The sequence below is a fragment of the Homalodisca vitripennis genome, chromosome 3 (assembly GCF_021130785.1).
Source record: "Homalodisca vitripennis isolate AUS2020 chromosome 3, UT_GWSS_2.1, whole genome shotgun sequence".
NCBI lineage: Eukaryota > Metazoa > Arthropoda > Insecta > Hemiptera > Cicadellidae > Homalodisca > Homalodisca vitripennis.
In genome coordinates, this window is record NC_060209.1 from 193,289,386 (window position 1) to 193,302,377 (window position 12,992).

The 12,992-nt window shown below is 32.5% G+C and overlaps 1 protein-coding gene across 11 annotated transcripts in view; it reads left to right on the plus strand.

The window, feature by feature from the left end:
• Positions 1–3,660: 3,660 nt before the first annotated feature.
• The window catches only part of LOC124357945 (clathrin light chain), a 31,779-nt gene continuing 22,447 nt past the window's right edge, over positions 3,661–12,992 (plus strand). For 3 of the 11 annotated variants that reach the window (XM_046810087.1, XM_046810088.1, XM_046810093.1), the window contains exons 1-2: positions 3,662–3,852; positions 7,250–7,402. In XM_046810087.1, coding sequence (XP_046666043.1) covers positions 7,261–7,402 — 142 coding nt within the window. In that variant the 5' untranslated portion in view covers positions 3,662–3,852; positions 7,250–7,260. Of the gene's footprint in view, positions 3,853–7,249; positions 7,403–12,992 lie in introns of all 11 variants that reach the window. The other 8 variants (XM_046810086.1, XM_046810092.1, XM_046810084.1 and 5 more) reach the window with 5 other exon arrangements.

The window sequence follows — 12,992 nt, forward strand, 5'->3', positions numbered from 1 at the left end:
AATGTACTAAAATAAATAATTGATGAATAAATTTATGTCTGATTCAGACCACATTCCAATGTACAGAATCTTACTACACTCAAATTGATGGAATGGCCTTTGGGAAATTGTCTTTCATGTTTTAATGCCAACTTTTTATCACCCAGTTTGGAATTACAGCCAAAAATGACGTAGTCCCAAGAAAAATGGTTACAATATGTTGATGTGTCTTAACAATATTTAGTAATAATGTAGACCTACATAATTTTTCCACAATCCTATTCATTTTACCCTACTATTAAATTTACATGTGAAATTGAATAAAACAATAGTACAATAAAACAATCCCATTTTAAGACGTATTGATGATTAGAAATTAAACCAATGTGAATTTGATATCTACAAGAAATCAAATCGTACATAGAATTATCATCAAATAACCTAAACATATACCTGTACAAAAAATAGCAACTTTTATCAATGATTTACAGACATTTAAATACACCACTCTCAACAGAAAACTACAATAAAGTACTAAATTACATCAAAACTCTTGCTATATTCAGTGGTTTTATCACACAACTTATTGACAATATACTAAAAAAGCATTAAAAATAAAAACTGGAAAAGATAAAACAGCATTACAACCACTTCTAGACAAAAAACAAGAATTTATTAGTATAACACAGTATTTTCTCAAATCAAATACAAAAAAACTTTTTAAAAACATACTAATACAATTGTTACTTATAGTACAAGTAACAAACTATTCCAAATATTAGGAAACCCTAAAGATAAAAATTAAAATAAATCAGGAATTTATGAAATTAGATGCAATGGTTGTTCCAAAATTAATATTGGACAAACAAGAAGAACAATAAAAACAAGATTCTAACAGTATTTATCACACACAAAATATGGAAGAGTTGAAAAATCTGCTGCAGTCATGCACAGCTTTGAATCAGAGCACACATTATCAAACAAAAATCTAAAATTAATTTTAAAAAGTAACAAAACCAATGTATTAAAAATTAAAAACACCTGGGAATCACTGCAAATAAAGAGGATAAAGAAAAACTCATAAATAATGAAGTCCCTATTGAAAATTTCATTGTACTTTCTTCTCAATTTATTAAAAAAACAGCTATAGTCATATCTAACGTTTCATACTGGGTGAAATATTTTGAAATTATTGTATTTGAATATTTACACCATATGGTATTTTAATATTAATTGAAATGAATAAAAACAATGTAAATATTCATTTGTGTAGCCGCCTTTACGATGAAACCTTTGGTGTCAAAATACCTTGTCCAAAAAAATGAACAATATTGGAAAAGCATTGTTTTAATAACTACTAGTAATATACCATAAAATGTTTAATTTGTTGTTCTTAATCGCTTGTAACCTTTCTTTTGACATATGCAGCAAGTCAATTGGTGAGATTTCTTTATAACTTATAAAATTAAGTGAAATAAATTAGTACTAGCACACATTGAATGTAACAAATGATTGAATTCTGAAATATAAACAAGAGAAAAAAGCAGCCGATTTTGGGTCAGGGTGGGTGGCAAATTCCAACTAACTGACGTATATTTTCAGTTTTAGTATAAAGGTGGAGTTATTCACTAAATTTCAACCCTTTAAGTTAACTCATTCAAAAGTTATTGTGTATACAGACAAATACACACAGTCAAACATCTCATTTCATTATCACTGGCTAATCGCTAAGTCAATTAAATATTTATTTTATTTGTTAATTTTAAATATATAAAAGGGCACAACTCTAGATTTTACTATCAATAAACGTATTGTAAATTTGTCTTATGCACTAATCACTTATGTTTGTAAAACTATGCAAATAAATAAAAACAGCATTATCCAGTGACAACGCTCTATTTATTTTTAGACATGGAAAGTATTTTATTTGTTAAATGGCACTACAAAACAATTTGCCATTTTGACAGAATGTCTAGAAACTAAGGTTAGCAAAATTTACAAATTTTAACGTAACGATAGTATAATATGCATGAATTTGAATTTGGCGCCACCACATTATGGTAAATATCGGAGACTATTACCCCCACGTTTACGGTGAGCTTCTAGATAGCATAACGTAATTTTTACGGAATGAGGCAAAGTATCAATATTTACGGTACATACTTCTTTAAAAGTGCACATCTCATACGAATACATTAATTTAGAATGTTTCACCAATCCAGCCACATTAAAGATGACATGAAGACCAAACCACATAAATGAACTCATTGAGAGGTCTACCATCCGCATAAGAGTTATGCTCACGTGGAGATTCCAAGTGTGATTTATATGGTAGTCACACATGAACATTTTTTTCTAATTTAAGCGTATTTATTTATTCATAAACGGTATCCACCATTTTTTACAATAAAAATTAACAATATTTGTATAACTAATACAATATACCAATATAGGCTTACTAATACTATATAAATATACAATAATACATGCATTAAATATGTGGACAGCAAATAAGACAAAAGAAGAAGTCAGGAGCAAAAACAGTAAACAAGTCTAGTGTCTAGCCAAGAAAAAGAAGGCAACAATAAAATTTCAACAACCATAACAACAGTAAAATGTTTAAAGCAATAACAAGAGATAACGTTGAAACAAACTATAACAATATGATAAAAAATTGAAAAATAGCAAAAAAAATTCTAAAAGAAAACAATAGATAAACTCACAACAACCAGGACGATAACTACAATAAGTTAGGCAAACAGAGTGTAGAAAATTTACCCACATCAGAAATTGCTATGTTTTTATTATGCCGCCACAACACAGGCCTTGCTTGGGTTTCTTATAGATAATTTTAAACAGTTATTTTTTGAATCCAGTTGGCCTCATGAAGAACTCAATCAGTGGGGCCACGTCACTGCCACTGCGGAGGATTCTTGGGACTGACGAGTTTTACGCATAGAAAGAGGGTATGGAGAAGATTGTCCTCGATCTAGTACCTCTTGGGATGGAGATGTCGATGTAGCTCAAGATCAGCGGGCAATCCAGCACACCACTCACAATCTTGTTAAAAAAAACACAAGGACGAGGGATTGCAAGCCAAACACGTCCTCCACTTCAGCCACTGGAGTGTCCTGAAAGGCATATCCAAGTCGTGTTCCGAGGAGACGCACAAAACGTACCTGGACCCTGTTCAGCCGTATTCCAAAACAGGGCGTACTAGGGTCTTGTATAGATTGTCCATGGTGACTGGGGATCTAAAGTCTCTAGTAGATCTTATGACATTGCGCTCATACTAGCATCAGTATTGCTGATAGATTTTCCTTCTGCATGAAGTAGTTGTTCAAGGAACTAGATCTCCATTTAAGTTACCATTACAATGAAATTCCAGACTGCTTTGTGTGTTATATTTAAAGCTGTTGTATTTAGCTTTGCGCCTTTATAGTATTGACCAATAATTTAACTTTTAGTAAATTTATTAGCATCAGAAAGCCTTTTTCATTCGCAGCTTGCCGGAAACTTCAGATTAATTTACTCACAACGGCAATTTAAAATTTATCTCTCAAAATATTTTTGTCGTTACCACTGGCGAAACTGTTTGTGTTGTTCCATTAGCTTAGTAAATGGGTTTTCCCTGTTTTTAGATGCTCCGTAATTCCAAGTTCCAACGTCAAACATTCCGTTTCAAGTGTTCCAGGAACTGTCAGAGAACTCTTGAGTAGTGGGGTTAAGACTAAACCATTTTGTCTCAATTCCAGTTATTACTTGAAACTTCTGTCAGTTTTTGCTGTTCTTTACCAGTCATATTAAACGATTTTCTGCAGCAAATCAGTGCACAAATTCAGTTTCCTTATAATACTCGGGCAGCAAAAATAAGTGAGTACTAACTAAATAATATTACTTTCAGTTGAAGTCGTGTATGTCACCGTTTTTATAACTTGGAAGCTGGTGTAGGCCTATGGAATGTTAAACTCTCTAAAAGCTGCTTATATTTTTATTTTGTCTAATCTGATACGCAAAAACAAATATCAATTTACATTGAATAAAAATAAAGGTAAATATTGGATTTTGGGACTCCCACTAAAAGGATCTAAATCCACCTTTAAAATTTTACTGACTATGTAAACTATCATTATAACCACTAATTTTAGTGAGGAAATTATTAAAAAGAACCAACAAATTAATAATGATTACCTGAATTTAACCTTATTACCACTTAACATCAGCCAATTTGGGGACTGGGAGGGAATCAGTTTCTGAGTGAGAGTGAACTAATAATTTGATGTATACTAATGAAAAAACCTTACTCAATTACCTGACTTTCGGACCTCACTGAGAAACAACTGGCATATCCTAGAGCCAACTTGACTATCCGAGCCAACCACCATAATTTCCTTGTTTAAGTAATCTGGCTGCAATATAGCCTAATAAATGACCACTAGGCTACCACAACCAAATCATCGATATTTATGAACAAAACTAGCCCTAATGAACAATCCAAAAATGAAACGTTGTAGCCTAGATTATGAAATCTTTTGAGCGGTTTCGTAATCCAGAGTTATAGCTATTGTACCTACGTAGATCTATTTCAAATTGTAGGATATTGTAGTTCTGCTATGGGTATCAATTTACAAAATCGTGACCATGGAAAGGTATGTTAATTTTTTTTTCCTGAAAACTACAATTTTTCCTGAAAACAATAGTGAAGAAAAAATTCGTCGGCAACGAAAATCAAAGGAGTTACGATTTTTTGAAATCCTCTGAAAACTCTGTTTTTGACAGTACCTCTGGCAATTTTACTGAAATGATGACGTTAATCCTGTCAACGATGCCTGCCCGCTGCGCAGTGCTGCGCAGTGCTGCGCACTGCTTGCTCTTTTAGAAAAAAAATTAACTCGAGCTTGCAAAAGTCGAATCCCAGATCACGTGATGCCCCTGATCCTTAACCCTCCAAGTGTTGTTCGACAAAATTTTGTCGGTTATTTTCCATCCTTAATGCAATAATGGCCGAAAGGCATCAATATAATACAATGATATACTTTCCCCCCAGTTTATATGCACCTGTGATAATAATACTTGGCTATAAATGCCCAACCCATGAAAAAAAGTCCATTTTTCATGGTCACGGTATTGTAAATAAATACCCTGCTATGTTTTTCTGTATTTAAAAAAATAATAATTTAATGGTTACCGGTAATTAAAATCTGTCTATATGTATTTATTAAATGTAACAAAAAAGCATTGAAACCTTACTTCTTCTGACTATTATAGATGAACAGCCAAAGCCATTATGAAAGATAAACTTAATCTGTAGGACAGTTTGTGACACAAATAAAGCATTTTCATTGCCATTGTGCTTGCAGCCATTACTCCAATATGCTACCACACAAATGATTTTACTTTGAATTAATTTTAAATAATATTTTTATTTAGTATTTTAGACATTTCTAACCAATAATTTAGTTGGCTCATTCAATTGTCATGGTGGCCATTTATTATACTATAGCCATAATTCTCTACAATTACTATATCAATTTAAATTTATTTAATGTCGATATATATATCAAATTGAACATTTAAAATTGTTATTACATTTTAGTCGAAATAACCTAAAAATTAATCAAACAATGAAATCTTCCCTATCTTCTATTGGTATACTATTACAGAATATATCAATTTCAATTTGTACAATTACATCAAATAATCATACTATTGAAATATATCATGAAGTGAATGTTTTGATTAACATTTGAGAGGATTACCAGTTTTGGAAGGACGAAATAATGTGAAAGTAATAATTTAAAATATCAAATGAAGCTAATATGGTAATCATTTGTCCCTATTCACTATTTGTTATTACTTAGTGGAAATACAAAGGTACTATTGATAGAAAAAATTCAATTAAACCTTTAGGAGGGCTTACATGATCAGAGCTTAAATTTAGTTACTACCTCGAGGAATGGTTTTCTTTTTATGCCAGAAGTGTGGCACCGAAGCGCAGAATATAAACATGACTACGTTAGAATCTGATGATATTTCGGTGTCATACACAAAATGGAATTTGAATATCATTGTGACTGTGCTGCGATAAAGTAGTTTTCCCATCACTCTCTTCATGTCATATTGTAATTTAACAGTGAAAGTTCAATGGCCTCGCAGCTCAACTGTAAGATAATTCATCTGGAAATTGAGAAACGTATACAAAGCCCAAACTCTAGGATTTTTTTTCAAATTTCCATAATTTATTTTTGACTCAATTCTTAAATCCTAGGTAATTGAAAGATGTCCAGATGTCCTTATATATGAAGGACAGTAATTGTTAAAACCGAACGGTCACAACAAAATCGAATGTTCAAATATTAGTCATAGTGCACGGCGAAAAAGTCTGGTTGAAAAGTCCGACATTGGCACATTAAAATGAGCAGGTACCAGACTCGTTAACAAAACCTGTTCAGTTAAATTTATTAAATTAAAGATTGGTGTAGAAAATTACATGCCCAGGATAATGACTTTAAGAGACACGCCTAAGAGCTCCATAATGTGATGAATGCCCAATGTTTTGAACCGTCAAGTTAAGATTTTAACAGTGTTTTTCATATAATGCCGCAATCATACATTCAAACCCAGTATACTTCTACCTACATTCTAAAAAAATGTCTCAACCCCTTCACGGTTTTTGATGTAATATTACGTTAAATGCTATTGACGTAATACTATACATCATCATATTGATCCTGTTTTATTCTATTTTCTGGTGTAATATTGCGCGAAACCTAATAAACATATGTGCAAACAAGTGGTATTTATCTTTTTAAAAATCAACTTTATGAAATCTTTTAAACAAACAAAATTAGTTCACTGGTGTGGATCTGATTCTTAATGCCTGATGTTCATTTTTGTCAACATTGAAAATATAAATTAATGGATTACATTTTCACAAACACTAATATCAATAACAAATTATATATACCAAACGTAATGACAAACAAGATTAAATATAATTATGTCATTACTCTTACTATCTTTAAAAATTAGTGCACTCAAGCTTTCTGTCTCTCTCTATTTATAATTAATATTTTTTATCTTCCTTAAATTTTAATGTACCAAATCTTTCTTTTGTTTACATTTAATTCATTATTATTTACTAATGTCAAATGTCTAAAAATGATATATGTAAATGTTCTAAATAATTTGTTGTACTATATATCCAATGCCTTTGCATGTGACGTCAATACTTAGCAACATTTTAACGTTTTGAACTCTATTTTGTCAGGTACTTGAAGAATGGCTGATTTTGGAGACAACTTTGATGACACAGATGTCGACCCCGCAGCGGAGTTCTTGGCCCGGGAACAGGACCAGTTGGCAGGACTGGAGGATGAGCTGAAGCCGTCCGTCCCTCCAGTACTCATATCTAATGGCCCAGGTAATAAATACATTTATTGTTTTATTTTTCAGTTGCACTTCTTTGATTTCCTTATAGGAGTTTGTATTGGGTAAAATTGATCTATTAGGTTGTAATTGAAATTCATGAATAATATCAAGGTTTAATTATATTAACAAGAACCTGTTTTAAGTAATGAACATTTAAGTAATTCTGAGTATATTAATCCTTATGTATGTAATATTTTCATAACACATATAAATTTCTATTTTTTTCATATCTTTGCAAATTTTATAAAATTAGCAAAGCAATTGAGGAATAAGAATTAATATGTGCTATTAAAATATTATATGTCAAAGGTTATATTGTATATACTGTATATAAAACTTCACCAAAATAGTACTTTAAGTGTTTTAAATTCATATACCAGGTTTTTAAAACAACACATGGTATAGCTGGGCATCTTCACTTACATTTGACACATTGGTTAGTTCTGCTAAAGGTCCAAATTGAAAACTAAGTGGGGAATAAGACTTAGTATGAAAGTCTGTTAGTGAAAATTGATTGCAGCACAGCTGTAGGTAAAGTGTGAATAAGGTGACCTGAGTGTGAAAACTAAGACAAAACCAAAATCAGTGATGTGATGACTGAAAGATTATAATTTTTCTTTGTGAACAACTCAATTAGTAGCTAAGATTCATAATACTAGTATATATATTTCATCAAAGAAAGTTTTAATTAGACAGTTAACTTAAATTGTTTAAATGAACCTATTCAGTTATTACACCCTGCCTAATATGATAATTAAAGTAAATTATTAAAGTTTAAAATTAAAAACAAATGTGTATAAGTAAAATATTAGTTCGAGTCTAAACTGTTTCCTTTATGTATGCTGATAAAATTAGTTTTAGTTTAGTAAAATTTATTACGAGGGCTATCCAGAAAGTAGATTACCGTACTTTTTTATATAAACAAAAACAAAGTATTATATACATTTGAAAATGACACTAAAATACTATTTTTAAATATAGTCACCATACAAATTTAGGCACTTATCATAGCGGTAAATTAGTTTTGGAATTCCAGCTTTATAATATTCTGCCGCCTGAGACTTCAATCAGGTAGTCACACCCTCCCACAGTTTTTGGGTGTGTGTGTGTGTACCCCCACTTCATAGACTGTAATTTGGTTTTGCAATGCAGATCAAATCAAATCATAATTTATTTCCCAAAAATATTTACATGCGAGCACATTTACTATCAAATCTATATTGTTACTATAATATATAAATGTGTACTTAAAAAAACATTAAACATGAAAATTATTACACACTCATCAAATTAAAGTGGCCTAGGAAATTGAGCCTACATGGGCAGAAAGCCTGTGCGTAGGCTCGAGTTGCTTCCCTGGAGGTTGTGGACGAATTGAATCGGGTGATTAACTATCATATAACATCAACACAAAACACACACACACGTACACTGCGCGCGCGCATGCGCGCGCCAAAAAAACGTATTTACATATTATGGTATTGAAATTTTATCAGCGTACATACTACCAATAGTTTAAAGGAAAGATTTACTGAGATAAAAAACAATTAAGGAATGGTGTATTTTCAAGATCAAAAGGTCAACACGCAGAACAACCTAACCTATTACTAGCAGATTTCTTGCCGAAATGTTATGAAATAAAAAATAAATGTATAAAATAGGAAAAAAACCATAGAGGCATCGGTGCTGTTGAAGTGGCATTAAGAGGGGGGAGGCAGGGTCAAAAGTCAGGTCCGTCTGTAGTCAGCCGTGATAATTGCCTCGGCCTCTTCCGCGCTGATAGCATACAGCCATTCATTCGAGCGTTTCTTACAGGTATATATTGACGTTGAGTTGAATATTTGGTTGTCAGGAAAGTATTTACAGATATTTCTATACAGAATATGGGATATATAAAGAGAATTTGTAGATGAGAAGGATTTACTGATTTGCATTGATGAACACCAATATTCCGTGAGTATCGTGTGTTATGCGAAGTTGTAGAGAAAATTGTATAAAAATGTTTATAAATATGAACGAGGAGTGTTTTAATGAATATTTTTTTTCGAATTGATAGAATGGCAGTTTCTTGATATAAAGTGTCAGTAGGATATCTCCTAGATTTTTTTGAAACCGGCTTTTAAGATTGCCTTCTGAACCACTTGCAGAGGTTGCAAAAGAGTTTTATACGCTCCACCCCAGGCTATTATTCCAAACGAGAATAACGATTGGGCATAGGCGAAATAAGCAATAAGCAAGTTTAATTTCTTTTTCATTTAAAATTTCACTTAATTGTTTAAACGCAAATATATATTTCCTTGCTCTCTTTTTTTACATATTCAACATGTGCAGACCAATTTTAAGCGCTTATCAAAGAATACACCCAAATATTTATAAGACGATACATTTTCAATAGCTTCACAAGAACAAAGTTCATTGTTGTAACTGCCACACAATTATGGACCCACGAGGTCGCCGAGGGCATAGTCTGTGGTCTCCTGGAGAGAGATGGGCATAAACTTAGTCTTTGATGTATTTAATGAAAGGATATTTTGGTCAAACCATTTTTTTAAGACCATGAGGTCATGTAGAGCGTTAGAACGGGCATCAACCCAGTCGCTACCTTTTATTAAAATTAAGCTATCATCTGCAAATAAAACAGGATTGCCATTTAAGTTCAATTTAGAGATATCGTTAATATAAATCAAAAACAGAATTGGGCCCAGCGTACCGCCCTGAACCACCCCGTAGTCCACCGGAAGCGCGTCACTCTCGGTCCCACAGACAGACACGGTCTGCAGCCTACTTGTGAGGTAGGTCGAGAACCATGAAAGTGCATTACCCCGAACTCTCCAGTGGCCTCCAATTTAAGGAGCAGCCTATTTCTATCAATGCTATCAAAGGCCTTCCTCAAATCAAGAAATATTAAAATAATGCGCAGGTTCTTAGATATAGCATCATTGATTTGTCTGTTGACATCAAAAAGAGCATCAGAAATGTTTCCTATCCTTTCTGAACCCATACTGACACTCACACAGATTTGGTTGTTGAAAGATAGGCAACTAATTGTTCTTTAATTATACGCTCAAGGATCTTGGAGAATACACTCAAAAGGCTGATGGGGCGGAAATTAATTTTTATCTAAGAAGCTATCTCCTTTATGCAGTGGAATGACCTTAGCGATTTTAAAGATATCCGGGAAAATACCGGAAGAAATACTTAGAATTTATTAAATGCTGAAGGGGCTTAGAGAAGACATAAACATTGTCCTTTAACACGTCAGCCGAGACACCATCACGTCCGGGGGCGGATCCCCCACGCAGTCCAGTCACGTGCCGTATTACATCAAGTTCAGTAACAGTGGTCAATGTGAACACGGTGTTCTGTCTGTAATCCGCATCACTCAAAAACTGGGGTCCCCACTCGAGTCGATGGCACTAGCCAGACTGTGTCCAACCGCGGAGAAAAAGGAATTAAAATCATTAGCCACTTTTTTACACAAACCGTGAGTTATATACGGAGTATCTGGTAACATTTTTTGGATCGGAAAGGAATCTCTCTTTCCCAAGATGTTTTACCCAAGTCTTGGGTCCTGTAATGATTCAATCGAGCAGTGAGTCACTATCTTTCCCATAAGTGTCCAAAAATGTAAATAAATCAGCCATAGACTTTGTATGGATTTCTGTTAAGATTTTCGATACCCATCTTGCACAAAATTTATGGTAATCTAACTTCTGCGTAACAATTTCGTATAACAAGACTCCTTGAAATTTGAGAAAAACTATGTGAGTGAGAGTTCTGTTATTGTGAATTGGTGGTCTTCTTTAAATAATCTTCTCATCGACTGTAGAGACAATTTCATCGGTCACAATGCTTGACCGTCCACTTTGTTCGTCATCATGCATATTCAATTGGCCATTTTTAATATATCACTGACACACTTCACCTTCAGTAATCACATCGTTCCCATAAACGTCACAAAGTTGGCGATAAATCTCAATTGGTTTATTGCACTTAGCCAACTAAAACCATATTACCGACGGCACTTCACAACTCGTGGGATTTTCAATTGCGTCACACATTTTAAACTGCTATTATAAAACAACAAGGAGCAACACTAACCTATCACTAGCATGGTTGTATAATCACTGAACGGAGAAACGCCTTGTCATCAAAATGGCCGTGATAGCTCCCAGCGGCTACAGAGCAAAACGTAATCTACTTTCTAAATAGCCCTCATATTAAAATCTACATTAAAATATGAATTATGGAAACAATTTCTCATTACTACGTACTTACAAACACTCAGGTTTACATAAAGTTTGAGGATGTGAATGTTGTAGAGTATCCTAATGATAATATATGGAGTATCCTAATGATAATATATAGTTGAACATATAAGTTAGGCACTCAAAGGGCTAATCATTAAAATCCCTCATAATAATCAGTATTATTAACTCAGTTGTTCAAATTTAAATCTCTATAAACAGGATTTCATGTTATTATATTAACTTTCTATTGTTAATCATTTTAGCAGCTGTAAAATGCTCTTTTATCAATAGTTGTTTTTGTCATTAAATTAAATGAGTTAGATAGAATATCCTGTTGTGGCTAATGAAGGTGTAGGCTAGTTAGATAAAAAAAACAGATGTTGTGTCTATCCAGCTAGTGTTTCATTATCAACAGTGTATCAGCCAGTATCTGTACAGACAGTGACTGGTTGTTGTCAACCTCTGTCCACCTACCTTTCCACATGTGAATTTTTAATCTTTGTTATCACGATTAATTATGTTTTTGTCACTTCCTAATTCTTATGAATAAGATTTTAATCTTATTTTTATTTTGAAGTGTTAAAAGATTGGATATTTTCTTAGTAAGAAAATTCAAGATAAGACCTTACACATTTAGTGATATGTAAGTTAATTAAATGTGATGGAAAATGCATTTCAGTCCCACCAACTTAATATTTTTTATTACAAGTTGTAACACAGTTACTTATGTTTAAATTGTGACAATTCAAGCCTACAATCCCAGACCTGGCCTCTACACCTAATTGAATTGGAATTTTTTTCTTGCGCTCTATTATGAGAAATAATAGGACTTCCTGTAGTTGTTTGTTGCTGGATAGTAGATGTTATAACTTCCTGTGACACATAGCTAAAAGACAGTAAAAAATGTTTTTGTCACTCAATGTACACATAACTCACAAGTTCTCACCATATTACTAATAAAATAATAATATAAACAGCGAAATGAAGACTGATGATGTAATAGTTTACAGTGAACTATGTAACTAAGTAAATTACATTACATTGTCAGTAGTCGTAATAGAGTAAACTATGATTTATTTATGTTCCATTTATTTATACTTAGTAGTACCAGATAGGAGTTTATTTTGTTTCATACTTTATTACAAGTTTTGTGATGTAATAACTTAATATTGGTACGATCAATCGTAATATAATGCATTTCTTTGAATTAATACAAATTTACATTATTTGTATACCTATATAATGACACCATTCTAATCTCAAAGATTATGAATAAAGCATATTGTCTATTGTCAGAAGGATTGTTTCTTGTACTAATTTCATGTAAAAAAG